The 25,212-nt window shown below is 45.3% G+C and overlaps 2 protein-coding genes across 4 annotated transcripts in view; one reads left to right on the forward strand and one right to left on the reverse strand.

The window, feature by feature from the left end:
* Window positions 1–25,212, forward strand: part of ARMC9 (armadillo repeat containing 9) — a 1,183,007-nt gene that overhangs the window by 801,010 nt on the left and 356,785 nt on the right. The gene's annotated exons all lie outside the window — the stretch shown is intronic.
* The window catches only part of IQCG (IQ motif containing G), a 25,962-nt gene continuing 750 nt past the window's right edge, over window positions 1–25,212 (reverse strand). Inside the window, exons 2-10 of one of the 3 annotated variants that reach the window (XM_042457401.1) lie at window positions 22,201–22,348; window positions 20,016–20,263; window positions 18,175–18,303; window positions 13,397–13,478; window positions 11,131–11,292; window positions 6,059–6,133; window positions 5,470–5,601; window positions 2,633–2,734; window positions 1–250 (exon numbers count right to left, since the gene is read on the reverse strand). In XM_042457401.1, coding sequence (XP_042313335.1) covers window positions 107–250; window positions 2,633–2,734; window positions 5,470–5,601; window positions 6,059–6,133; window positions 11,131–11,292; window positions 13,397–13,478; window positions 18,175–18,303; window positions 20,016–20,263; window positions 22,201–22,348 — 1,222 coding nt within the window. In that variant the 3' untranslated portion in view covers window positions 1–106. The remainder of the gene's footprint in view (window positions 251–2,632; window positions 2,735–5,469; window positions 5,602–6,058; window positions 6,134–11,130; window positions 11,293–13,396; window positions 13,479–18,174; window positions 18,304–20,015; window positions 20,264–22,200; window positions 22,349–25,212) is intronic. The other 2 variants (XM_042457402.1, XM_042457399.1) reach the window with 2 other exon arrangements.

A 25,212-nucleotide genomic window follows, 5' to 3' on the forward strand; every position in this document is an offset into this window, starting at 1 on the left:
TTAAGTGCTAAACATTTTATTTTTGAACACAGGTGTCCCCTTGCAAACCACTCTGTTGCCCAAAAGCACGGTGTGAAGCTGGTGGTGGTGCAATCCTTGGTCACCCTCATTTTTTCTTTTTTGGTCCAGGCTTTCCTTTGCCTTTCTTTCCTTTTTCATTGACTGGTTGCTCTTCTTCAAAGAGTTTTTTAAGGGCCTTATAAGGACCCAGGAATCTACGGACCATCATGCCTTTCCACCAGGCCTGCAGCTGAAAGAAGGAAAAGGAAGAGGGTGAGAGAGAAACAGAGAGAGAAGCCTTTGGCGCCTGCTTTCCTTTCCAGCCATTCAGCAGTATGCATGGCTAATCATGGGTTCCCAGGAAAGATTGCTCTGTAAGGGTCCTGCATTTGTGGATTCCCTCAACTCTTGAAGGAAGCGGCTTGGCCTGCCTCCCAGGGCTCCATCTGCTGCCTGTCTGCACTAAGTTGGCCTCGGCATCTGATGCCCACATAGATCTTATTGCTGCCAGCTCAAGCCTCAGAAAGGCCTGACTTGGACACACTCCAAGGAAGCATTTGGCTGGGGAAACACTGGCATGTGTTTCAGAAATCCCCACAATCCAGATCGGAAAGACAAGCTGATGCACCCAGGACAGTAAATGTATGAGTCCAGGATGAGTCTCGGTCTCCACAAGCCTCCAATACAGGGCTGTCTAGAGAGGGTTTTTCTCTCTCTCCCTGCCCTTTCTCCCATCTCCAGTACAGCGCTCCAGTCACTCCAACCAATACACAGCAGACCTTTCCCACTTTTCCTCTTTTAAAAATGAATGGGCAAAGGGATCTTGTACCAAGAGTTGGTGGCATGACCTTGCCTTCTTTGCTTCTTAAAAATAAGTATGCAAAGGGATCTTGTAGCACCTTTGAAACTAACCGAAAGAGAGAAGCTGATAGCATGAGCTTTCATAGATTGGATTCTACCAGCTTCTTTCTTTCAGTTAGGCTGCATTCACTCTGCAGAAATAATCCAGTCTGGCACCACTTCAACTGCCATGGCTCAGTGCTATGGAATTCTGGGAATGGCAGTTTTGTGAAACATTTTTAGCCTCCTCCATCAGAGAGATCTGGTGCCACAACAAACAATTCCCAGGATTCCACAGCACTGAGCCATGGCAGTTAAAGTGGTGCTAGATTGGATTATTTCTGCTGTGTGGATGCAGCCTTAGTTTCAAAGGTGGTGCAAGAGCCCTTTGCATGCTGCTTTTCCATACTATGTCTCTGTCCCCTCCCTCCCTCCCCAAGACCTTGGAGGAAGGCCACATCTCTCAACAAAACTGCTCCCACAAGAAAATTAAAACATCGTTTTTGGTGGGTTTTTCAGGCTCTGTGGCCATGTTCTAGAATGCATTCTCTGAAAATGCTAGCCACAAATGCTGGTGAAACGTCAGGAATAAACTTCTAGAACATAGCCACAGAGCCCAAAAATACCCTGCAAAAAAACTATGGATGCTGGCCATGAAAGCCTTCAACTTCACAAAATAAAAAAAGGTTTTGCCCCCAAGGAGAGAGGATACATTTTTAACATGTTTGGGGGCTTCTGGGGCTATTTTAAGCCTTGGAGAGGCATTATTATAACAAGAGGAAGTGAGCAGAAGCCATTTCCTATTCGCCTCCTGTTTCGAAAAAGGCCTCTACTTGGCCTGAGTCCAAAATGGGGGGGGGGGATTCAAGGCAAAATAATTCTTTGAACAATTTTGCAAAATGTGTTCCCATTGGGCTTCATTGTGAAACATCCTTTACACTCCCTATAGTGTATTTGGGGCATTCTAGAACATTCTAGAGCCACTCTTTGCCCACTGTTGATATATATGTATATCCTTTGCATATATACTATGTAAACACCCAAAGGACTAAATATATTTCAGAAGGGACTCCAGGCGACAGCTGACAGAGATGCGCTGGAGATGGTGACAGCCTCAGTAGGGTTTCAGGCATTGCTTGTGTGGCTTCCTTCTTCCGCTCTCCTTCCAGGCCAATCTTGCAGTCACTTGGACTCAAAGGAGCAAGAGCATGCTGGGTAGGGCAGTTCTTGGTGATGTTGCCTGCCTCTCCTACCATACAGCTACAGTTCCAGAGTAACCCCACAACTTATTTAGCAGAAAACGCTCTTAAGGAGGTGGCTCTGTGTTGGAGGTAGAGCTGGGCAGAGGCCTCAAAGGACCCACCACCACCAAAAATGGTGACTGTAAAAATATATTGGGGGAAGGAAGAAGGCTGCTTCCTGCATATTGCTGCCACTAGGGCCACATAAAAGGAGATCATGTCCTTCCAGACCCCTTTAGGTGAAGGCTGCAGAGCATGCTGCTTTTCTTCTTGCTCTGATTTCAAATGCCCTGAAAGGGGAACAGTTCAGATTTCTGGCAAGGGCATTGCCAGGGAAGGAAAAGCAGGTGAGCCCACCCTGGCATACAGCCCTGAATGGAAGAAAAGGTCCCTTGCCCTTAACTGTAGACTCAAACAAGCAAAACCAAGTCTTGCATGTGTGCTCTTGGAGCAGGAACAGAGAAGACCTGAGAACAGGGAGAGGTTCTCTCCTCTCCCCCATCCTCAGGCCAGCAAAGGCCCGGAAGGCATGTCAATCCACTCAGTATTACCTTCAGGATGCTCTTCATCTCCAGCGCATCCCGTTCTACCTTCTTCCGGGCATTCTCCTTCTCTTTCCGGTCTTCAATGATGGCTTGTTCACATGCCAGGCACTGCAAAAAAGGCAAAGGCATATTGTCTAGAACTTGTTTTAAGGGTGTCTGCAGGCACTGAACCCAATCTGTATCCTCTGACACTGCAGGTTTATAAATACTCTTTTGAAAACATGTCAGTTGATCTCTTTGAAGTGAGAATCAAATGGAATTAAGAGTTGTGTGGTCTTATAAAGCTGATCAGTAAAAATTGGCTAGTTTCAATGTCTAGCTTTTGAGCAGATTTAAAATTACAACTCATCAAGCAAACACACACACACACAATATTTTGAGTTTATTGGATGCTGCTATGGCTTTTTCAAAAGAAATCCTTGAAATGCCATTTGATGTGGGTGTACCCAGTGGTTGGATGCATTGCAACACATTACAGTAATTTTGTATTAGAAAACTGATCCAGTAGATACTTATGTATTTTTAAACTGTATTCCTGTGAATTGGAACATAGCTGATAGTCAGCTAATCCAACTAATAGTTGGAGCCAGCCTGTGTTTCATCAGATGTGTGAAGTTAATCCTCTGAAGACAGACATAAACAAATGGGAGGGGAGCTGAAATGTCATAGAAATACAAAATATGTTGGCTTGCTGGTTTGAATGCAAAGGTGTTTCCCACCTTTGTCCTTTTTAGCTATTCTTTACAGTCATCAGTAAGACAATGACTGAGTGTCATCTCCAGACGTTAATCAGGTTCAGAAATTCAGGCTTCAGGAGTTAAAACTCAGCAGTCCTTTATTCAGTAATTGGGTCCACACTAGAAACAGCCATTGTCCGAACTAAACAGCAAGCATTAACATTGCTTAAACACATCTGATTTCAAAATCTTGGTGAATTGGTATTTCCTCTGTTACATATTCAAAACAACTCTGGTTCTCTCCCATACCTTCTTCCCAGCCAAAGGACCTTGGACATTACAACCCATGCCTGCCTCCCCTATTTTGATATCATGTCACCGGTGCAATAACCATTTTTCTACATTATTTGTTACACTGCATAGGCTATCACTGTAACTCAATCTACCCCTAAATTTATGGCAGGTAAGATGCAAACGCATCACCTGACACCGAGATTCTAGACCAGCTTCTTAGTTAAGAATACTAAGTAGCTGATCTAGACTCTTGGTAATTGTCTTAGCAGTGGTTTTAAAGAGTAAAGCTAAGTAGCACTTGCTGGCTCAGTTCACCCAATCCAGCCTGACAGCATCAGCTGCTGCTGCTGAGAAGAGGTCTGTTTTCTTGTTGCTCAGCAGACTGGCGTTTCCACTCCCTTCTCACCAGCAATCTCTGGGCAAGAAGGAATTGTGACAGGGGAATGGAAATATGAGTCTATTGCATCCTGACTGACAGGAGAATAGAGCTCTCTATTGCTCGCAGTGGCTGATACCCAGTAATTTAGTAATGGGAGACTTTTATGATCTCTGTATATTTCCCACTCTATTACCAGGATCGTGAATATATAAGGATCATGAACACAAGTCAGTTATGGATGTGATTATGAATTCCAGCCAATCATACCAATATGTTTTGTGTATGTACAACTGTGTGTGTGTGTGTGTGTGGTGTTCCAGTTGTTGTTAGTTTACCTTCAATCATCCCCAACTCATGAGAAATCCCCAAGGCCCGCTATCCTCTACCTCCCTGCTCAGGCCCTGTAGGCTCGGGCCCAAGGTCTCTCCAATTGCTTGTAGCCTTCTGGAGTTATCCCCTCTTTTCTTAGCATCATTGCCTTTTCTGATGAGTCTTTACTTCTCATGGTTTGTCCAAAGTATGACAATTTTGTCAACCTGGCTTCTAGGGAGAGTTCGGGCTTTATGTGTTCTAGGACCCGTTAGTTCATCTTTTTGGCCATCTGTGGTAACCTCAGCACTTTTCTCCAGCACCAGACATCTCAAAATGTGTGTATGCATATGTGTATGTGTAGATATTAACATCAATATTAGGATGAACTTCCTGACATAAGGGCTGTTTGACAGTGGAACACACTCCCTCAGAGGGTGGTGGAGTCTCCTTCTTCGGAGGTCTTTAAATAGAGGCCAGATGGCCATCTGTCACAAGGGATGCTTTAATTGTGATTTCCTGCATGGCAGGCAATTGGACTGGATGGCCCTTCAGTCTCTTCCAACACTATGATTCTGTGTGTGTGCGCATGCATGCATGTGCTTACAGAGGCTTCTAATTATGCATCTGATTAATTCTGATGCATCCAATGAAGTGGTATGGAGTCTACAAAACCTCATCCTGAAATATATTAGTCTCAGAGGTGCTGTTAGATTCCCCCCCACATGAGAAAACAGACTGTGACACTTTACAGACCACCCAAAAGGGCGGTCTGCCGGCGCCGATGCTTGCTGCGTCAGGGAACCGCAGCGGACAAACTGCGCGATTCCTTGGCACAGCTAAAAGAACCCACAAAAAGCAGGTTCTTTTTGCGGCGCAATAACAATGCCACAAGGTGCCAATGGCACACTTGCGGCATCATTTCTGTGCTGCGATGTACGGACACTAAGCGTCCGCTACGTCAAAATGGTGGCGCCCATGTAGAATGGGCACCGCCATTTTGTACGTGCTCGGCAGATACTAGGGTTAGGGCGCCCGGAAAGGACGCCCTTTCATAACCCTAGTACGTGCTGAGCACGTACTATTGGCGCATCTGGAATGCGCCTAACTTGGCAGTCTCCTTGAGAACTTTCTCTTTAAGGAGAGGGTTTCTGTTTCTGAGCAGTGCTTGCTTTCCTTCCTACCTGCCTGGCCAGTTCCTGTAGTGCTGCCTGGTCGGCTGCTCTGGAAGACTTCAAGGCGTTGAGTTCTTGCTGCTTAGCTTCTGTTTCCTTCTCGTACTTGTCCACCCAGTACTCCAGCTTCTCTTCTATGCTCTGGGACAATCACAAACACAAACACTTAGCACTGTGTATCCCCCCCCCCCCCCGCTGCCCCCCAATTTTTTCAATGCAATTTTTGTGTTGAAGGGCCATGTGCAAATTATTGCCCAACACAATGCACAGCCACAAGTGTGCCCATGACAGCACAAGGAGGTGCTACTCCACTTATTCAACCTTCAAATATTATTATTATTTATATTCCGCTTAATCACTTGTAATCCAAGAGGATTACAATAAAACAAGATACAGTTAAAATTCTAAGAAACCCCTATCCCTGAATGTGTATGTTGTGCATTAGGCAAAAATGTCCAACTGCTTCTGTAGGGGAACTTAAGGCTTGGATGCAAGACTCTGGTCAAAGTGGATGAAGGAGGAAAAGACAAAAATGTGTGGGTTTTCTTACTCTCAGTACTACCATAAATAGACCCTCAGAAAATGGATCATTACTCACCACCTGCTGCTGCTTAAGGAAATTCTCAATGTCACTGTGAACCCTCATCTCTTGATCTATTTGATTCCTCAGTTTCTGTGAGAGGAGAAAGCGAAAAATTTGCTTTGAACCAAATATGTTCTAAGGTGCCTCTCTGGACTGATAGTATTTAGCAATAGCATTTACATTTCTATACTGTTTAATACAGTACTAAGTAGTCTCAAAGCGGTTTTCAATATGTGAGCTAATTGCCTCCAATAAGCTGGGTTCTCATTTTAGCGATCTATGGAAGGATGCAAAGCTGAGTCAACCCTGGAGCCCTGGGATCGAACTCACAACCTTGTGGCTGCAGTACTAGCATTTAACTGCTGCACCATCAGGGCTCCCTTTCTATCTTTCTAGCAAACCCATCCACTCTATGCCATTCCATGCCAGGCTGAGCACAACAGATGACTGGGGTTTGGGGCTGCTACCCTCCCTCCAAGACCATATGTCCAGATCCCAGGGGCCCACCCCAATTTCTAAGCTATTGTGTAAAAATGTTATGTGGTTTCAAGTCATTTCTGACTTATGGTGACTCTAAGATGAACCTATCATGGGATTTGTTTTTTTTGGCAAGATTTCTTCAGAGGAAATTTGTCATTGCCTTCCTCTGAGGCTGAGAGCGTGTGACTTGCCCAAAGCCACCCAGTGGGTTTCCATGTCCATGTGAGGATTCAAAAACTGGTCTCCCAGAGTTATAGTCCAACACTCTAACTACTACACCATGTTGGCTCTCATAAACTATTTTTACTCAAAATGCACAGTTTGCGGGGGGGGGGGGGGGATACTGGCAAACTGGAACACATGGGTCTGCTACCCTAAAATAATTACACTTTGGCTGGCGGTTTGTGATTGCTTTAACATAACTAGTCAAATTGATGCACAGTTCTTTGTTGCTTTTGTCAATTTATGATAGAGCAAATGAAAATATCCCGTGTCAAGATCTTATAACTACGTTGCTGTATGCAACAAGGACAGAGATAGCAAGGATGCAGAAGAAGTTACAAGGTTTATCCTTGGTCAGTGGTCAGATCAAATTTGGACTCTCCTATTGTTAGAGCAATTGACACTCAGACTTCACCTTGCCAGAGGCAAAACAGCTGAAGACACTTTGGACACTGTATGGCACCCATTCATAACACACATGTCACATACAAATTCTAGACATGGCCCACCATTGAACCGTATGATGCTTTGGAAGCTGTCAGGAGCACACTTTGGAAATTGATTATGGTCTGTTGCTGTCATTTGTCTTTGGTGGCAAATGATTACATTTTGAATCATGCCATGTTGTCTGTGGGGAGAGAATAAATTACTATGATACTATATAAATTGCTGATTTGGCTCAGGGGCCGGTATTAGTCCATGGACCACTGACTTATTTTATTCATTTGGTCATTCATTTAACTCAATGCTTCCCAAACTCTGGTTCTCTAGCTGTTTTGGGGTTGAACTCCCAGAGGTCCCAGCCAGCTTGGCCAATTGCCAGGAATTCTGGGAGTTGAAGTCTAACACATCTGGAGGACAAAAGTTTGGGAATCACTGATTAAACTTATAGCTCTCTATTTTCTCTCTGTATAGGAGTCAGGAATATCACTAATGGGGAGTGGGCACACTGGGTGACACCCTAACTGGGAGGACACTACTGTACCCCAAATGTTGAAGGTGTGGAATGAGATGTGACCCAATGGACAGAGAAAAGAGATGCTCACCGCACTCATAGCCAACATCAGCATGGAGGTGAACATCACCTTCTCCACCCACCGAGCCTCAGCGGCCATGGTTTCCTCCCTTCCTCTATCTCCCTGGCCAATAGCACTTCCAGACCCGGAAGAGGCTGCCAGGTGGGTGGAAGGGGAGGCAGCAAGGAGGACGTGGCAGCAGAAATGTGGAGTCGGCCTTGCCGTCGTGACTACTGCTGCAGCTGCTATTGTCCATCTTTTCGGGGGTTACCAGGACCCAAAGACATGGACAGTAATGTGGCAGCAGAAGCATGGAGTTAACCCACATCCACAGCTGCTCCTTGACTCTTTGGGGGTTCCCAGCAGCCACCACTGCAACAGGACCAACTCCATGTTTCTCCCACCACTGCTGAATCATTGTTGTTATTATTATTATTAACCTTTATTTATGAAGCGCTGTAAATTTACACAGTGCTGTACATGCAATCTTTTTAGTCAGACGGTTCCCTGCCCTTGGGCTTACAATCTAAAAAGACATGACACAGAAGGAGAAGGGAGTGGTGGAGGGAAAGGGTAAGAGGTCCAGCAGTTCCTCTCTACCTCCAAGGCCTGGATCAAGGCAGATGGACTGGAGGGAGGGCTTGGCTTCATAATGAATGGTTAATCTTCTTCCAGGAAAAATACAAACTCTCAAGCAGGATAATGCATATACAGTACATAGCAATACAGGAAATGGTTTGATAAACAGGCACCAAAAGAACATCAAATAGCAAGCGACAATTATGCAATGCCTGGGAACGCATCTCTGAACAGGATGGTTTTCAACTCCGTTTTGAAGCTGGTTAAAGAAGTGATGGCCCTTGTGTCTCGTGGGGGAAGAAGGTTCCAGGAGTGAGGGGCAGCAAGTGAAAAGGGGCGAATCCGGGATGGGGCAGAGGAAATCCTGGGCTGGGACAGCAGACCTTGACTACCAGAACGGAGGGCCCTAGTGGGAAGGTAAGGAGAAAGAAGGTCTGATAAGTAAGGAGGGACCAGTCCATGGAGGGCTTTAAATGTCGACAGCAGGAGCTTATACTGAATGCAGAAAGGGAGGGGAGCCAGTGAAGGGATGCCAACACAGGAGAGAGATGGTCAGAGCAGTGGGTGGATGTGATAATGCGTGCAGCTGAATGCTGGACAGAGATTAAAGGACGGAGGTGAGAGAGAGGAAGCCCAGCCAGGAGGACGTTACAGTAATCAAGTCGTGAGACCACTAGGGCATGGACCAGGATCTAGTAGAGGCGGAGAGATATGGTCGGATTTTGGCAATATTGTACAAAAAGAATCTACAAGCCTTGGCTGTGGTCTGGATCTGAGGGATACACGACAGAGAAGAGTCAAAGATGAAACCCAGACTGCGGGCTTGCTGGACTGGTTGAATAGAAATGTTGTCAACAGAGACAGAAAAGGAGAGTTGAAGGGTGGGCTTAGGAGGAAAGACAAGAAGCTCTGTCTTGGACATGTTGAGCTTCAAACGCCGATGGCGCATCCACTGCGAGGCAGCTGTGAGGCAAGACGAAACTTGCTGTTCAAGCCTTGGAGAAAGGTCAGGGGCGGAAAGATACAGCTGGGTGTCATCGGCATAGAGATGGTAGGAAAAGCCAAAAGAGCTAATGAGTTTACCGAAGGACAGTGTGTAGAGAGAAAACAGAAGGGGACCCAGAACAGAGCCCTGGGGAACTCCAACAGATAAGGGAACAGGAGATGAAGTCTGACCTCCTGCAACCACTGCAAAAGATCTGCCAGACAAGTAAGATCTAAACCAGTCGAGAACAGAGTCTGAGAACCCAAGGTCAGAAAGTATATTAACTAGAAGAGAGTGATCAACGGTGTCAAAGGCTGCAGACAGATCAAGAAGGATGAGAACAGAGTAAAGGCCATTAGCCTTGGCCTGTAAAAGGTCATTCGAAATCTTAGTGAGAGCTGTCTCAGTAGAATGCCTTGGGCGGAAACCAGACTGAAAGGGATCGAGGATGGAGTTGGCTTCAAGAAACTCAAGACAGCGAGAATAAACAACCCGTTCCAAAACCTTAGAAAGAAAAGGAAGAAGAGAAATCGGACGATAGCTAGACAGAGAGGAGGGGTCAAGAGAAGGTTTTTTCAGAATTGGGGAAATGAGACCATGTTTGAAGTCCGAAGGGAAGGAGCCTGTAGAGAGAGCGAGATTGAAGATATGGAGAAGCGAGGGCAGAAAAGAGGGAGCTATAGAGATTAGAAGACGAGTAGTAATTGGATCAAGAGAACAGGTTGCAGGTTTGGAAGAGTTCAGAAGTGTAGAGAGTTCATCCAAAGAGGCAGGAGGAAACACAGAAAATTTGTTAGGCGAGGGCGATAAAAGATTAAGAGCAGAAGAAGTCATTTCTAACTTACGGCAACCCTAAGGTTGCCGTAAGTTGGAACTCTAAGGTTATAGGTTTATCAGGGGAGTTTTCTTGGCAAGATTGCTTCAGAGGAGGTTTGCAATTGTCTTCCTCTGAGGCTGAGAGAGTGTGACTTGTTCAAAGTCACCCAGTGCATTTCATGGCTGAGTAGGGCGTTGAATCCTGGTTTCCAGAGTCTTTGGATCATAGTCAACACTCAAGTACAATGCCACACTGGCTCTCCAATTATTATTATTACTGCAATAATAATTTATCAAGGAGAATGTTAAAAAAATTATCCACAACAGATGTCACATATGCTAGATATGCAACTAACAGGCACCAAGGCAGCTTACAACAAATTAGAACAGCTAAAGTCTTATCCATTCAAAGGTTTTAAAAGAAAGGAAGCAACCACACATACACACCCTGCACCTTCCTGAGGCCTTCCTAGTGCCACATAGCGGTTGCCACACAGGAACCAGAGGGCAGTAGCTGCTCCCCTGGGTGTATCATCCCACCAAGTGACACCCTTCTGGGGAGTCACACGGTGTGGTCCACACATCCCTATTGAACCACTGTCTGTGGCCCACACTTTGTCCACCCTTGCACTAACTATGTATCTTAGGGTACATCTGCAATGCAGAAATAATCCAATTTGACAGCACTTTAAATGCTCTGGCTCAGTACTATGGAATTCTGGGAATTGTAATTTTGTGACTACCTACCCATTTAGCCTTCTCTGTCAGAGAGCTCTGGTGCCATAAGAAACTATAGTCCCCAGAATCCCACAGCACTGAGCCTTAGCACCTAAAGTGGTGTCAAACTGGATTATTTCTGCAGTACAGATGCAGCCTGAGAGCATTTAAAGCTTCTACCTGTTGGTAACTCACCTGTGCCATTTCCTCCCCCAAATGACCTCCTTGCTGCTGCCCCCAGTGTGCCTGCCCAGGAAAGAGTGTCAACCTACTTCAATTTCATTCAGCAAATCTGTCTCGGCCCCAGCGCATTTCTTCTGCACTTGAGCCACCTGGAGCCCTCTGTCCTTCTTGACGTAGCGATTCTCCATCTCCGTTTTAGCTTTCATCTCTTGAAGCTGGTCTTTGAGATACGCCACCATCTCATTCCGGTTCTATGAAACAAGAGAGAGAGAGTTGAAGAGTGTGGGAGAGAAGGAAGGGGATGACAAGAACAGCCAAAAATATTCAAAAAATTGTTGGAAAGCGTCAAAAAATCCTGACCAGGAAAACTAGATTAGACAAGTGAGAATCTGTGGGGAGAAATGCATGGGTTTTGTGCAGAAGGAAGTATTTTCTATGTAGAAAACAAGATTCCTACATAGTTTCCTATACAGAAAATGGTGTTTTCAGTTCAAGAATGCCATATAAATTTGTTTTTGGCACAGAAATGTTTTCTGCACAAAAAATGCCATTTTTCTACAGACAAAAACACATGCCTATATCTAGATATAGATTGCACAGAATATACCCTGAATTGAAAATAGTCTGAAAATAGTTTTCGACAGCATTCTTGCAGTGAGGGCAAAATGGTTGAATTATTCATTTTCCAAGGATGTAGATTTATTTATATCCCTAAATAGAAGCAACATGCTGCTCTGCCGCATCATTAGGTTGCATTCTTCCAGCCTAGACTGTCTTCTGCCCTGCTTTTCAGGCGTGTTGGGTAGACTTCTACCTCAGTCTGTATCTATGAGAGACTCAGCCTTCTTCTTACTGGGAGAAAACCAACTGGATCATGCCACTGAAAGCCTCTCCACATAAGAGCTTCATTTTACTAACGCAATAGTTCTCAACCTTTGGTCCACCAGAGCTTTTGGACTTCAGCTCCCAGAATCCCTGGGAGATCTCTGGGATCTAAAGTTCAAAACAGCTGAAGGATCAAAGGATGAGGCAGCTTGTTCTAATGTGTTCAATTTGGTATACAATGCATCCACAATATGCAGTGTGGATCCCTGTGGATACCAAAATCCGTGCATGCTCAGGTCCCATTACATATAGTGGGGTATTAGTATTGGCCCTTGGTATGCTCTGAGGTTTGTTTCCAGGACTCCCATGAATACCAAAATCCAGGGATGTTCAAGTCCCATTAAATACAATGGCGCACTAAAATGGCAAAATCAAGGTTTGCTTTTTGGAATTTATATATTTTTGGAATATTTTCAAGCTGTGGATGAATCTATGGATGTGGAGGGCAAACTGTACAACATAGTGCTTGGTTTTAATGGAAGAGCTTTAACTATGTGTACCCCATCACCCATCTACCCATGTAGTCCAAACACAAGTTGATCATCTGAAGGATAACTAAGCCCACAAAGAAAGGTTCTGCTCCACCATTAAGGGCAAACAAATATCTGTTTAAACATCATTTTAAAATTCTATTCAGTCATCTTCAGTGTTAAAGGTGGGTGGGTGGGGGGCTCTGCCTGCTTCTGAAGTCACTGTCGGACAGGCTGTTGCAGAAGAACTGGTTTCTCATTTGCATAAACCATTGGTTATTGGGACAACTAAAATGAACAACATACATGATACAAGCTTTTGAAGTTCCACTGGCTTCTTCATCAAGCAAAAGTCTTAAAAAGCACTTTTGATTTTCAAACTAAATTAAATTAAATCTAAAATGATTTTTAGCATCTTTGCCTGATGAAGAAACCAGTGGAACTTCAAAAGCTTGCATCATGTATTTGTGCATTTTAGTTAGCCCAGTAAAGGCATTGGTGTTTTATGGAGTTTGAATGTTATTGTACTTTGCTGTATTGGCCAACAAAGCTGCCCCTGGATATATCATGGAATAGTGGTTTGCATGCTGGACTACGAATCTGAGACCAGGGTTCAATTCCCCACTCAGCCATGAAACCCAGTGGCTGACTTTGGGCAAGTCATATGGTCTTAGCCTCAGAGGAAGGCAATGGCAAACCTCCTCTGAACAAAGCGTGCCAGGAAATCCTCAGGATATGTTTGCATTAGGGTCGCTATAAGTCAGAAATGACTTGAAGGCACGCAACATACATGTAACAGGGGGTTAGGCTAAATGTCCTTGAGGTCCCTTCCAACTAAGATTGTAGGATTTCAGTGCCTGGGCTGGGCCTCCAAAACAACAAGACATACTTCAGTAACCTTCTGCACTCTGCTGGGTTCCCAAAAGGGCAGTTATTCCATTTGTTTTCAGTTCAGCATGAAATGAAGGGAACTGAGGGAAGATCATTGTCTCAGGCTCACCTGCAGCTCATAATCCTTCTCTCTCTTGATGTCACTGAGCTGCTTCTGGAGGCTCTTCACCTTCTTCCTTCCCATCATTTCCCTAGAAAGGAAGGGGAAGGCAGAGGAGGCAAAGAAAATTCCCACAGTGGCTCAAAGCACAAACAAGACAAGATGCGGTTGTTGTGGTTGTTAAAGCCTTTGTTAAGAAAGGGAATTCCCTGGCAAGTAGCCAGTGTGCAAAAGAAAAGAATGCCTCCCTGTTTTGTTCACTGGCAGCAGTGGAGCAGTGGCACAGCAGAGCTTTTGTCCCTGTTTGGAAGGGAAGAGAAGGGAAGAAGGACCTAAACCCTGGGTGGGCAAATGTGGGAGGCTAGGAGAGGTTTTGGAGGCACACTCCCCGCTGCACCTCTCCTCAAAGAAACCCAGTTTGTTGCCCCCAACTGCACCTCTACACTGTCTAGGGATAAAGGGGCCATGTCCACCATGGCTGCATCTGGACTACTTTAGCTGTACCCTTCCCAAAATTCCATAGCATTGAGCCATGGCAGTTCAAGTGGTGTCAACTTGGATTATTTCTGCAGTTCAGATGCAGGCCATGTTTTTAGGCATTCCCTGGCCATCTTGGGGCCTTTTTTTTTTCAAAACAGCAACCCAGAAGTCACCTCTGGTTCCATTTTTAAGAAAGGCCTTCCTGGGCGGTGGGCAAAACTTGTTCAAAATGCCCCATTTGAGGGCAAAAAATGTTTTTTGACAAAAACAAAATATTGACACACACATATCCTTTCAAGGGGCCTCAGAAATGGTCCTGGGGCTCAGATACAGCCCTCAATTTACTCACATTGGCTCTTAACAGCAAAAACAGGACAGAAGATACTTACAGGGCTTAGCTGCCGTTGTCTCTGTAACATTTTCTGTTTGCAAATATACAGTGGGACCTTGGTATCCACTGAAATTTGGTTCCAGGACCCCCATGGATACCAAAATTAGTAAATGCTGAAATCCCATTAAATACAACAGCACAGTAAAATGGTGTCCCTTATATAAAATGGCAAAATCAAGCTTTGCTTTTGGGAATTTATATATTTTAAAAATATGTTCAAGTTATGGATTGAATCCATGGATACCAAGGGCTGACTGTACAAACAGACCATACATGAGGTTAAATTATGGCACCCTCTTCACCCCCAGAGCAAAGAGGCATTCTGGCAAGATGGCACTCACAGTTCTAGCTCCCTCCAGCTAGAAATACCCAATTCTCCCCATGACCTGATTTCAAGATACATATATTCAACCGAGATAATGAGGAAATCAAAATAGTTAAAGAATTCCCATACGTTGGATCAAAGACTGATGAGAACAGAGATTGCAGTCAAGAAATAAGAAGAAGGCCAGGAATGGGAAGGGCAGCCATAAAAGGTAAGATCATAGAATCATAGAGTTGGAAGAGACCCCAAGGGCCATCCAGTCCAACCCCTTTCTGCCATGCAGGAACTCACAGTCAAAGCATCCCTGACAGATGACCATCCAGCCTCTGTTTAAAGACCTCCAAGGAAGGAGACTCCACACTGAGGGAGATCCTAAAGTGTAAAGACTGAGCACTGAAGTCAGCCAAGCCATTGTATTTCCCATCTTCCCATGTACAGCTCTGAGAGCTGCAAAGTGAAGAAAGCCAATGGGAAGAAAATAAATTCATTTAAGATATGGTGCTGGAGAAGAGTGCTGAAGATCCTGTGGACAGCCAAATAATAATAATAATAATAGGATTTATTTATATGGGAATCCTGGCGGCTTACAACAGAGGGGATGATAATAGACGGTTCCCTGCCTTCAGGCTTACAATCTAAAAAGACATGACACAAAAGGAGAAGGGAATGGGGGGAGGGGAGATCAGGTCCAGCATTCTTCTCTCCCTCTGAGGCCTGGACCAAGGCAAGAAAAACAAATGGGTCCTTTAACAGATCACACTAAAATCTCACTGGAAGCCAAGATGACTAGACTGAGGCTGTCATACTTTGGCCATGTCATGAGAATGCATGACTCACTGCAAAGGACAATAGTGCTTGGAAAGGTGGAAGCAGTAGAAAAGACCACACATCAGAAGGATAGATTCAGTCTGGGAGGCCATGGGCCGGAATCTACAGGAGCTATGCAGAGCTAGTGGAGGATACGGAGGCTTTCTCCTGCAGCAGTGATTCCCAAACTTTGGCCTTCCAGGTATTTTGGATTTCAGCTTCCAGTATCCTAAACTACTGGCCAAGATGGCTGAGGGTTCTGGAAGCTGAAGTCCAAGACATCTGAAAGACCAGAGTTTGGGAATCACTGAACTACAGGGTTGCCATGGGTCGGAGCCAGCTCAAGGACAGTTAACTACAACTTGTTACCTTCCTATTCCCATCCCGCAGCCAAACATGATGTCTCCCCCTTTGTGTGCTCATGGACAAATTGGTCCAAATGTCTGATGAATCTCTAGGTATTAGGGAAATATTTCCTGTTATTAGCATCCAGTGATGGAATATTAGTTGATCACTTGAGAAAGCAGAGTAGCTGTACATCTGGAGTTTCTCTCCTAATAATATCCCAGGCATTCTCAGACATTTTCGTATTGTGTGGCCACACTGCAGAACTAATGCAGTTTGACACTGCTTTAACTGCCATGGCTCCATTTTAAGGAATCCTGGGATTTGTAGTTTGTTGTGGCATCACAGCTCTCTGACAAAGAAGGCTCAATAGCGTCCACCACTACAAATCCATTCTGTAACATTTGTAAGAATTCCATAGCCCTGAGCCATGGCAGTTAAAATGGTGTCAAACTGCTATAATTCTGCAGCCTTTGACACCGTTGATCACTCTCTTCTAGTTAATATACTTTCTGACCTTAGGTTCTCGGACTCTGTTCTCGACTGGTTTAGATCTTACTTGTCTGGCAGATCTTTTGCAGTGGTTGCTGGCGGTCAGACTTCTTCTCCTGTTCCCTTATCTGTTGGAGTTCCCCAGGGCTCTGTTCTGGGTCCCCTTCTGTTTTCTCTCTACACACTGTCCTTAGGAAAACTCATCAGCTCTTTTGGCTTTTCCTACCATCTCTATGCCGATGACACCCAGCTGTATCTTTCCGCCCCTGACCTTTCTCCAAGGCTTGAACAGCAAGTTTCGTCTTGCCTCACAGCTGCCTCGCAGTGGATGCGCCATCGGCGTTTGAAGCTCAACATGTCCAAGACGGAGCTTCTTGTCTTTCCTCCTAAGCCCACCCTTCAACTCTCCTTTTCTGTCTCTGTTGACAACATTTCCATTCAACCAGTCCAGCAAGCCCGCAGTCTGGGTTTCATCTTTGACTCTTCCCTGTCATGTATCCCTCAGATCCAGACCACAGCCAAGGCTTGTAGATTCTTTTGTACAATATTGCCAAAATCCGACCATATCTCTCCGCCTCTACTGCCAAGATCCTGGTCCATGCCCTAGTGGTCTCACGACTTGATTACTGTAACGTCCTCCTGGCTGGGCTTCCTCTTTCTCACCTCCGTCATTTAATCTCTGTCCAGCATTCAGCTGCACGCATTATCACTTCCACCCACCGCTCTGACCACATCTCTCCTGTGTTGGCATCCCTTCACTGGCTCCCCCTCCCTTTCCACATTCAGTATAAGCTCCTGCTGTCGACCTTTAAAGCCCTCCATGGACTGGCCCCTCCTTACTTATCAGACCTTCTTTCTCCTCACCTTCCCACCAGGGCCCTCCGTTCTGGTAGTCAAGGGTTCCTGTCCCAGCCCAGGATTTCCTCTGCCCCATCCCTAATTCGCCCCTTTTCACTTGCTGCCCCTCACTCCTGGAACCTTCTTCCCCCAAAAGCAAGAGCCATCACTTCTTTAACCAGCTTCAAAGTTGAAAACCATCCTGTTCAGAGAAGCCTTCCCAGGCATTGCATAATTGTCGCTTACTATTTGATGTTCTTTTGGTGCCTGTTTATCAAACCATTTCCTGTATTGCTATGTACTGTATATGCATTATCCTACTTGAGAGTATGTATTTTCCCTGGAAAATGATTAACCATCCATTATGAAGCCAAGCCCTCCCTCCAGTCCATCTGCCTTGATCCAGGCCTCGGAGGTTGAGAGGAACTGCTGGACCTCTTACCCTTTCCCTCCACCACTCCCTTTTCCTTCTGTGTCATGTCTTTTTAGATTGTAAGCCCGAGGGCAGGGAACCGTCTAACTAAAAAGATTGCATGTACAGCGCTGTGTAAATTTACAGCGCTTCATAAATAAAGGTTAATAATAAATAATAATAATACTGTATTTTCTGGCGTATAAGACTACTTTTTAACCCAGGAAAATCTTCTAAAAAGTCAGGGGTCGTCTTATACGCCAGGTGTTGTCTTATAGGGCAGGTGCTGAAACCTCCAAGTTGGACTGGTACTGGAAAAGTTGGGGATCGTCTTATACACCCAGTCGTCTTATACGCCGGAAAATACGGGTAAGTATAGAAGATCCACAGGTTAGATGATCTGACCCAGTGGAAGCCGACTACAGTGCTTCCTCGGGTTACGAAATTAATTCGTTCCGCGGCCGCTTTCGTAACCCGAAAAGCCTTCGTAAGCCGAAATGCCATAGGCGCTAATGGGGAAAAGCCGCGATTCCGTGTGAAATAGCGCCGAAAAGCACCAAAAATTTTTTCGTAACCCGAAAAAACCTTCGTAACCCGGAACAATTATTTCCTATGGGATTTTTTCGTATCCCGGAAATTTCGTAACCTGGGTATTTCGTATCCCGAGGTACCACTGTACTTCTAGAAGAAACTCACACCTCAGGATCAGGTCATGCATGTTGGCCTTCTTGGCATTTTCTAGCTCAACAGCTAACTCCAGGCTTCGAAAGGTTCCCAGTGTCAGCAGTTCATCCGTTGTGTCCCAAATTACGTCATGTGCCCATTGCCTGCCAGGGAAAGATAGCAAGGGGTCGGCCCATGATAAAGGAGTGGCTCTCATTCATTAAACTGGAGACCAGAGTTCAAATCCCGGCTCGTTCATGGAAAACCATTAGGTGACTTTGAGCAAGTGACACTCTCTTGTCCTTAGAGCATGGCAATGCCAGACCCCTCTGAAGAAACTTGCCAAGAACCCCCCATGAGGGGTTCACCTTAGGATTGCCATAAGTCAGAAACATACTTGAAGGCACACAACAACAACCAGACATTTACTGCAGGGTCTGCATCCATCCTCCCCTTTTACTTACTGCATTTGTCTGTGCACAGAAAGGTAGCTTCTTACACCTGCCCTGTTGGCTGAAGGAAAAATCTTGACCTTCTGAGAGAGCCACAGCCCAGGGCAGGAAGCACAGGACAAAGGGATAAAACTTTACAACAATGCCTCAGGCAGAAGGTCCACATTTCTGAGGGTAATGGAAGCTCTGAAACAAACAGATCATGAGAGAAATCTGTCTAGAAGTCCCATGCCTTCAGCTGTAGAGAGTGGAAAGTTTAAAGGGAAGGTGAATTCAAAGGCATTAATGGCTGGCATCCATAGTTTTTTGTGGGTTTTTTGGGCTATGTGGCCGTGTTCTGAAAGAGTTTATTCCTGACACTTTGCCAGCATCTGTGGCTGCCATCTTCAGAGAATGCTGGCATGGAAGTGAGTGGGGTATATATACATACTGTGTGATCCTTGGTTGAGAGGAAGTGGTTTCATGTTAATCTGTGTGTTGGTCTGTTGTTGCCAGCATTCACTGAAGATGCCAGCCACTGATGGTAGTGAAATGTCAGGAATAAACATTTCCAGAAAATGGCCACATAGCCCAAAACCCCCACAAAACAACTGTTTAAGTGGAAGAGTTGAGAAGCATTAGCATGTATACATGTGTATCCCTATGTCTGGTGGCCTTTGTGTGATTGAGCTTTCAAGGGGCAAGATTGTTGGGGAGAAATCAGCAGAGTAGCACCGGTAGGTGGTGGGCTTCTCTTTTAGAAAATGAGTTTCTTCTGGGCAATCCAGGTTTACTTCTCAAGCCCCAACTACACAATTGTAGCAGAGGTTGTGGAGTGTAGGAATTTAAGCTGCAAGTTTAAAGTCTGTACACCCAGAATAACAACAAAAATAAAGGGACTAATTGTAACATTGAGGTATAAGGACAAGGAATGAATTAAATTTGTAGATGAAACACAGAAGTCTAATTATCCATTTTATTAAAGAGGAGATGTGCTCAGAGTCACCACAGAGGTCAGCAGTGAATTCCCATCCAAATCTCTAGCCTCACATACTCATCTAAGATTGCTTAAAGAGTTCCAGTGGGGCTGCAGGATGAAGCTCCAGGCTGCATCTGCATTGCAGAAATAATGCAGTTTGACACCACTTTAACTGCCATGGCTCCATCCTACATAATGTTGGAGTTTGTAGTTTTTTGAGGCATTTAGCCTTCTTTGTCAGAGAGTTCTGGTCCTACAACAAACTACAAAGTCTAGGATCCCATAGGATTGAGCCACGGTAGTTAAAGCAGTGTCAAACCGCATTAACAGTGTGGATGCAGCCATAGAAGATTATCTTTGGAGTACCATCTCCTAACTCCACAGCAGGGAGTTGGGTTTCCATGGTGGCACCTCCCAACTCCAAAGCAGGGCTTTTAAAGAAAACGTTCAGGCTTACAGGTCTCACCTATCTGCCTGGAGTTTCTTGAGGTTATCAGATGACAGAGAGCTTTGTTTCGTGGCCAAGCTGAAAAGGTGGTTGGACTTCTTCAAGTCACTGCTGGTATCCTCCAGCTGCCGCCCAAGCTCCGTGATCCTGCCCAGCTCAATGGGGACTTTGGCTTGGCTCTCAGCCCTGGCCTCCATAAGGTTCTTGTATTTAGTGCTCAGCTCCTTCTGCTTCCCAAGAATGGCTTTGAGCTCCTGCTCATCAAGCTGAACAGGAACAACAACAACAACAACAGTCAATAGTGAACAAAGGAAACAGAAGCTGAAGAAGGAAAGAGCTCAGTGCAGCCATAGCAAAACAATTAGGAGGCATATATGGGAGGCAACCAACACTGGAGGGCTGTTGCTTTCAGGCCCTCCTTGAAGACCATCCAGAAGCATTTGTCTAGGCATCATCGTAACGCCCCAGAGGAACTCTTGGTCTCATCTTATCTAGCAAAACACTTGGTAGCAACTTGGAGCATACACTTCTTCTAACCAGGGGCATCACTAAGGAGGCGCGGGGGTTCAGACTACATTGGGTGACATCTCAGAGGGGTGTCAACTAGTGTACTGGTAGGAAGGGCTGCCTTCTGGGTCTGGCAGCTTTGCTGGCTGAGAGGGAAAGTGAGTCTCTGCCTTTTTGCCTGGCCAGCTCCATCAGAACTGTTGAAGAGAGGAGGAGGGTATTAAAAAATGATCCAAAGCAGGTGGCAGATATACTGTACTAGGTTTGCCATTGCTTTTCTCCAAATCTCAGATGCCTTTGTTAAATCAACAGGATTTTTATTTCACCAGAGCATATGAAGTTGCTTATTCCCACAGAAACTGCTAGTCCATCTATGCTGCATCCACATTGCAGAAATACTCCAATTTGACACCACTTTAACTGACAAGGCTCAATATTATGGAATCCTGGGAACAGCAGCTTGTTGCGTTACCAGAGCTCTCTGACAGAGAAGGCAAAATATCCACTCCAATCTCACACTGCAAAGTATCGATGGGCACCACGTGCCTCCTGGGGTGTTTCTGAAGAGGGACCAGATGTTTTTAAGAAAAGGGTTTTGCCAGGTGCAAGGGACAATTTTGCCATGTTTTGGTGGTGGAGAGCTTAGGCCATTTTAAGCTGCTGAGAGGCCTTTAAAAAAACAAACAAACAGAAGACTCTGGGTCAATTTCTGTTGCAAATAAAGCCTCTCCCACCTTGATAATGGCCAAGGGAGCCCTAAAACATGCCAAAAATGTCCACACATCCAGAGGCTATTTGGGAACAAAAGCCACACCTCTTTTTGTTTGACACAGAAAATATAGCAGGGGGTACAGTCCTTTAAGTGTAGTGAGCCAGCGTGAAGTAACGGTTTGAGTGTTGGACTAGGACTCTGGTGACCAGGGTTTGAATCCCTGCTCAGCCATGGAAACCCACTGGGTGACCTTGGGCAAGTCATGCTCTCTCAGCCTCAGAGGGAGGCAAAGGCAAACCCGCTCTGAACCAATCTTGCCAAGAAAACCCTATGAGAGGCTTGCCTTAGGGTTACCATAAGTCAGAAATGACTTGAAGACACACAACAACACAGCCCCCCATTGTCTCAGGGTGTGGGTGAACGAAGCCGCCTACCCTGCAATCATTGCCCACAACTAGTTAAAGGTCAGATGTAGGAAGGGTCTGTGTGTATGGCAAAGCAGCTGCATCTGATATGCCACAGGCTTAGTTAAGGGGATTGGGAGGGTGGAAAGAGATTCTTCCTGAGACCTTGGGGAAGAAATAGTGACTGCTCTTCACTCCCATCTGGTGAGGGGTTTGTGACACCATATTATACTTTGGGTGAAACCTGTATTTTCCAGATTGTGTGGGAAACAAGGTGTATACCACCCTGGCCCAATTCAGGAAGGATCTAAAAACCTTCCTGTTCCAGCAGGCATTCCCCGAATAAAACCCTGTGGGCCTCCCTCCTCTTCCGTGGCCAAGAGGTTAGGCTATGGGGCTTTTTTGCTGTTTTTATGGCTTTTTACTGTTATGTATTTTAATTGCTGTATCTGTTGTTGTGTTTTTAACCTGTTGTAAGCCGCCCTGATCGTGGGAAGGGCGGGATATAAATAAATTTTTTTATTATTTATTATTATACACCCTTGGTTTCCCTTCAAAGTTGTGTGTGTGTAGTGCTCACATCACTGATGTCTTTCCTGCCCTCATACGAAACCGGCATGATGCAGCCAAGGATGGTGAGCTGGTCTGTGCAGTCTTCCAGGGGAGCAGATTGTCGGATGGCATCCAGAATTGACAGCTCCGGTGGCTTTTTTCCTTCAGAAACCACCCTAGACAAAAGACAGGGCATTGTTCAGGTATCAAGCCAAGAGATACTAGAAGTCACCTACCAGGCGCTGTGTGATGGGTGGGTGGATGGCATTTCAGCAGTTAGCACACTCTTCCTCAAGCTGCCTTCTAGATGTTTTAGTCTACAATTTCCATCAGCTTCAGCCAGTGGGGCCAGTGGTCAGAGATGGTAATCCAGGACATTTGAAGGGCACCAGGCTGGGGAAGACTGGGCTTTCACAGGCTTTGAATCTCTCATGCCCCAGCCCTAGCTAGCAAAACCTTTTGCCAAGACTCTGAAGAATAAACAATTCAGGGTACAATAATTGTGTTATCCCATTTGGTCTAGTTCAGTTACTTAAATATCAAAGGAGTGCTTAGAGAGGAACTCAAGGCCCTGAACCTCACTCAGTTCATACTACGTACTGCTGTGTGGTTTTTCCTGACTTTGGGAATAATAATAATAATAATAATAATCAGAAGCTTCAAGAATCCTTGGGGGCATCTACACTGTAGAAATAATGCAGTTTGACACCACTTTAACTGGCATGGTTCCATTCTACAGAATCCTGGGATTTGTAGTTTGCTAAGGCACCAGCCCTCTTTGGCAGAGAAAGCTAAAGACCTTGTAAAGCTACAGATCCAGGATTCCATAGGATGGAGCTCCAGCAGTTAATGTCAAGCCAAATTACATTATTTCCATTGTGTAGATGCACCCTGAAAAATATGGCATATCCAAGTGGCTTAAATGTAGGTTCAGAAACATTATGTTCATCCCAAATAGAGCCAGGTGGCATCATTTTCTTGGCCCACCTAGCAGTGCATAAAATGTAGTCCTTGGCTCTCCATGGAAGATTGCAACATCTTCTGAACAGAAAGAGAGAGGGAAGAGGATGGATTGGGAGAATGGGTAAGACCAAGAGAAAAATAATGGACTTCTTGTGATGTGGAGTTTGTACTACTTGAAATTTTATCCTACCTACTCCATGTTTTCCCCCTTTAAATTATTCTGGTTTAAGTTCACTGTACTCTCCTGCGTCATTGGTTTGGAGTCTTGTTCACTGCCTGGCATGTTACTATTTTATGGCAGGGAATAGAGAATAAACATAATAAAAAGAAATATTTTTATTGAAAATATTTATGTTATTTTTCTGAGGTAGAGCCAGTATTAGATCAGAAGAAAAGTCATCCAATTAAAGTAATAAAATGGACAAAGCACCAACCAGCCAGTAGATCATCTGTTGTTGTTTCAACCAGCTAAACATCTATGAGATAAAATGCAGAACCATTACCAGCCATTAAAGGTCTTGGAGAAAAATCTCTTAACCTGTAATCTAAAGCAGTGGTTCTCCAACTTTGGTCCCTCCAGGTTCTTTAGATGTTTCTTCCTAGAAACCTTGGCCAGTTTGGCCAATCATTCTGGGAGCTGAAGTCCAAAACATCTAGAAGACCAAAGACTGAGAACCACTAATCGAAGAGGTAAGAGTGCTTTGCAGTTTCTGCTGGTAAGGAAGAGTCTTCCATGATGGGAAAGACCTGCATGATCTTGACTAGACAGATTTAGGTTAAAATAACATGTAAAGGAAAACCAAACTTCAGGTGCCATTTGGCTGGATATATGGTTTCCTATGAAGAACAGGAGTTTTCTAAGGAGGGTACCAACCAATCTTTTCCTGGGACACTTTCCACATTCCTGTGAAGGAGACTCTACCAAAATCTCTGAGGGAGCGTGTTCCACTAACAGCTCTCACTGTCAGGAAGTTCCTTCTAATGTTGAGGTGGAATCTCTTTTCCTGCAGTTTGCATCCATCGCTCTGTGTCCTATTCTCTGCAGCAGCAGAAAACAAGCTTGCTCCCTCCTCAATATGGCATCCCTTCAAATACCTAAACAGGGCTTTCCTATCACCTCTTAACTATCTCTTCTCCAGGCTAAACATACCCAGTTTCCTAAGTCTTTCCTCATAGGTAGGGTTGCCATAACTGTCTACCTCCAAACCGGGACACATGTAAAAAAATGTAGGACAAAATCCCCCCCCCCCAAATGTAGGACATTTAGACCCGGGACAGCTTGCCAAAACCAGGACGGGACAATCCCAGGGCCCCCAAACCTGGGATTGTCCTAGGCAAAACTGGGATATGGCAAACCTACTCATAGGGCTTCATGGTTTCCAGGCCCTTCGCCATTTTGGTCTCCCTCCTTTGGAGACATGGCTCCAGTTTCCCAAGGTCCTTCTTGAATTGTGTTGCCCAGAACTGGACCCAGGATGATTCCAGGTGAGGCCTGACCAGAGCAGAATAGAGAGGCACTATGTCTTCCCTTGATCTAGAGACTGTGCTTTGTTGCCGCTGTGTGCCCTCAAGTCATGGACTGAGGGCAGCCACAAGGCAACCCATCGCAGGGTTTGATTGTGTCTTTATAGCAGAGCCAGGCTCTCTTGGGCTGCTCACTCCCATCATCCACAGCAAGAGGAATGCAGTTCAACACCACTTTCACAGCCCTGGCTCAGTGCCCCAGGGAATCCTGGGAAGTGTAGTTCTGTCAGACATTGAGCCTCCTCTGTCAGAGAGCTCTGCTGCCACAACAAACTACACTTCCCAGAATCCCCTCGCACTGAGCCAGCGCAGCCAGAGCGCTCTCAGACTTCATATTTCTGCGGCGTGTTTTGGGCTTTTGTTCTGGCCTCAGAGAGGCCTCTCTGGCAGAGAAGGCGAAATGCCTCACAAAACTACAACTCCCAGAATCCCACAGCATTGAGTCGTGGAAGCGAAAGCGGCGCCAAACCGGGTTATTTCTGCTGTGCGGAAAGAGCCCTGGAGAAGAACTCAGTGAGGCGCCAGACCTTGCGCACTGCCTGATTGTTTTTGG

This window comes from Sceloporus undulatus, chromosome 3 (assembly GCF_019175285.1).
Source record: "Sceloporus undulatus isolate JIND9_A2432 ecotype Alabama chromosome 3, SceUnd_v1.1, whole genome shotgun sequence".
NCBI classification, from domain to species: Eukaryota; Metazoa; Chordata; class Lepidosauria; order Squamata; family Phrynosomatidae; genus Sceloporus; species Sceloporus undulatus.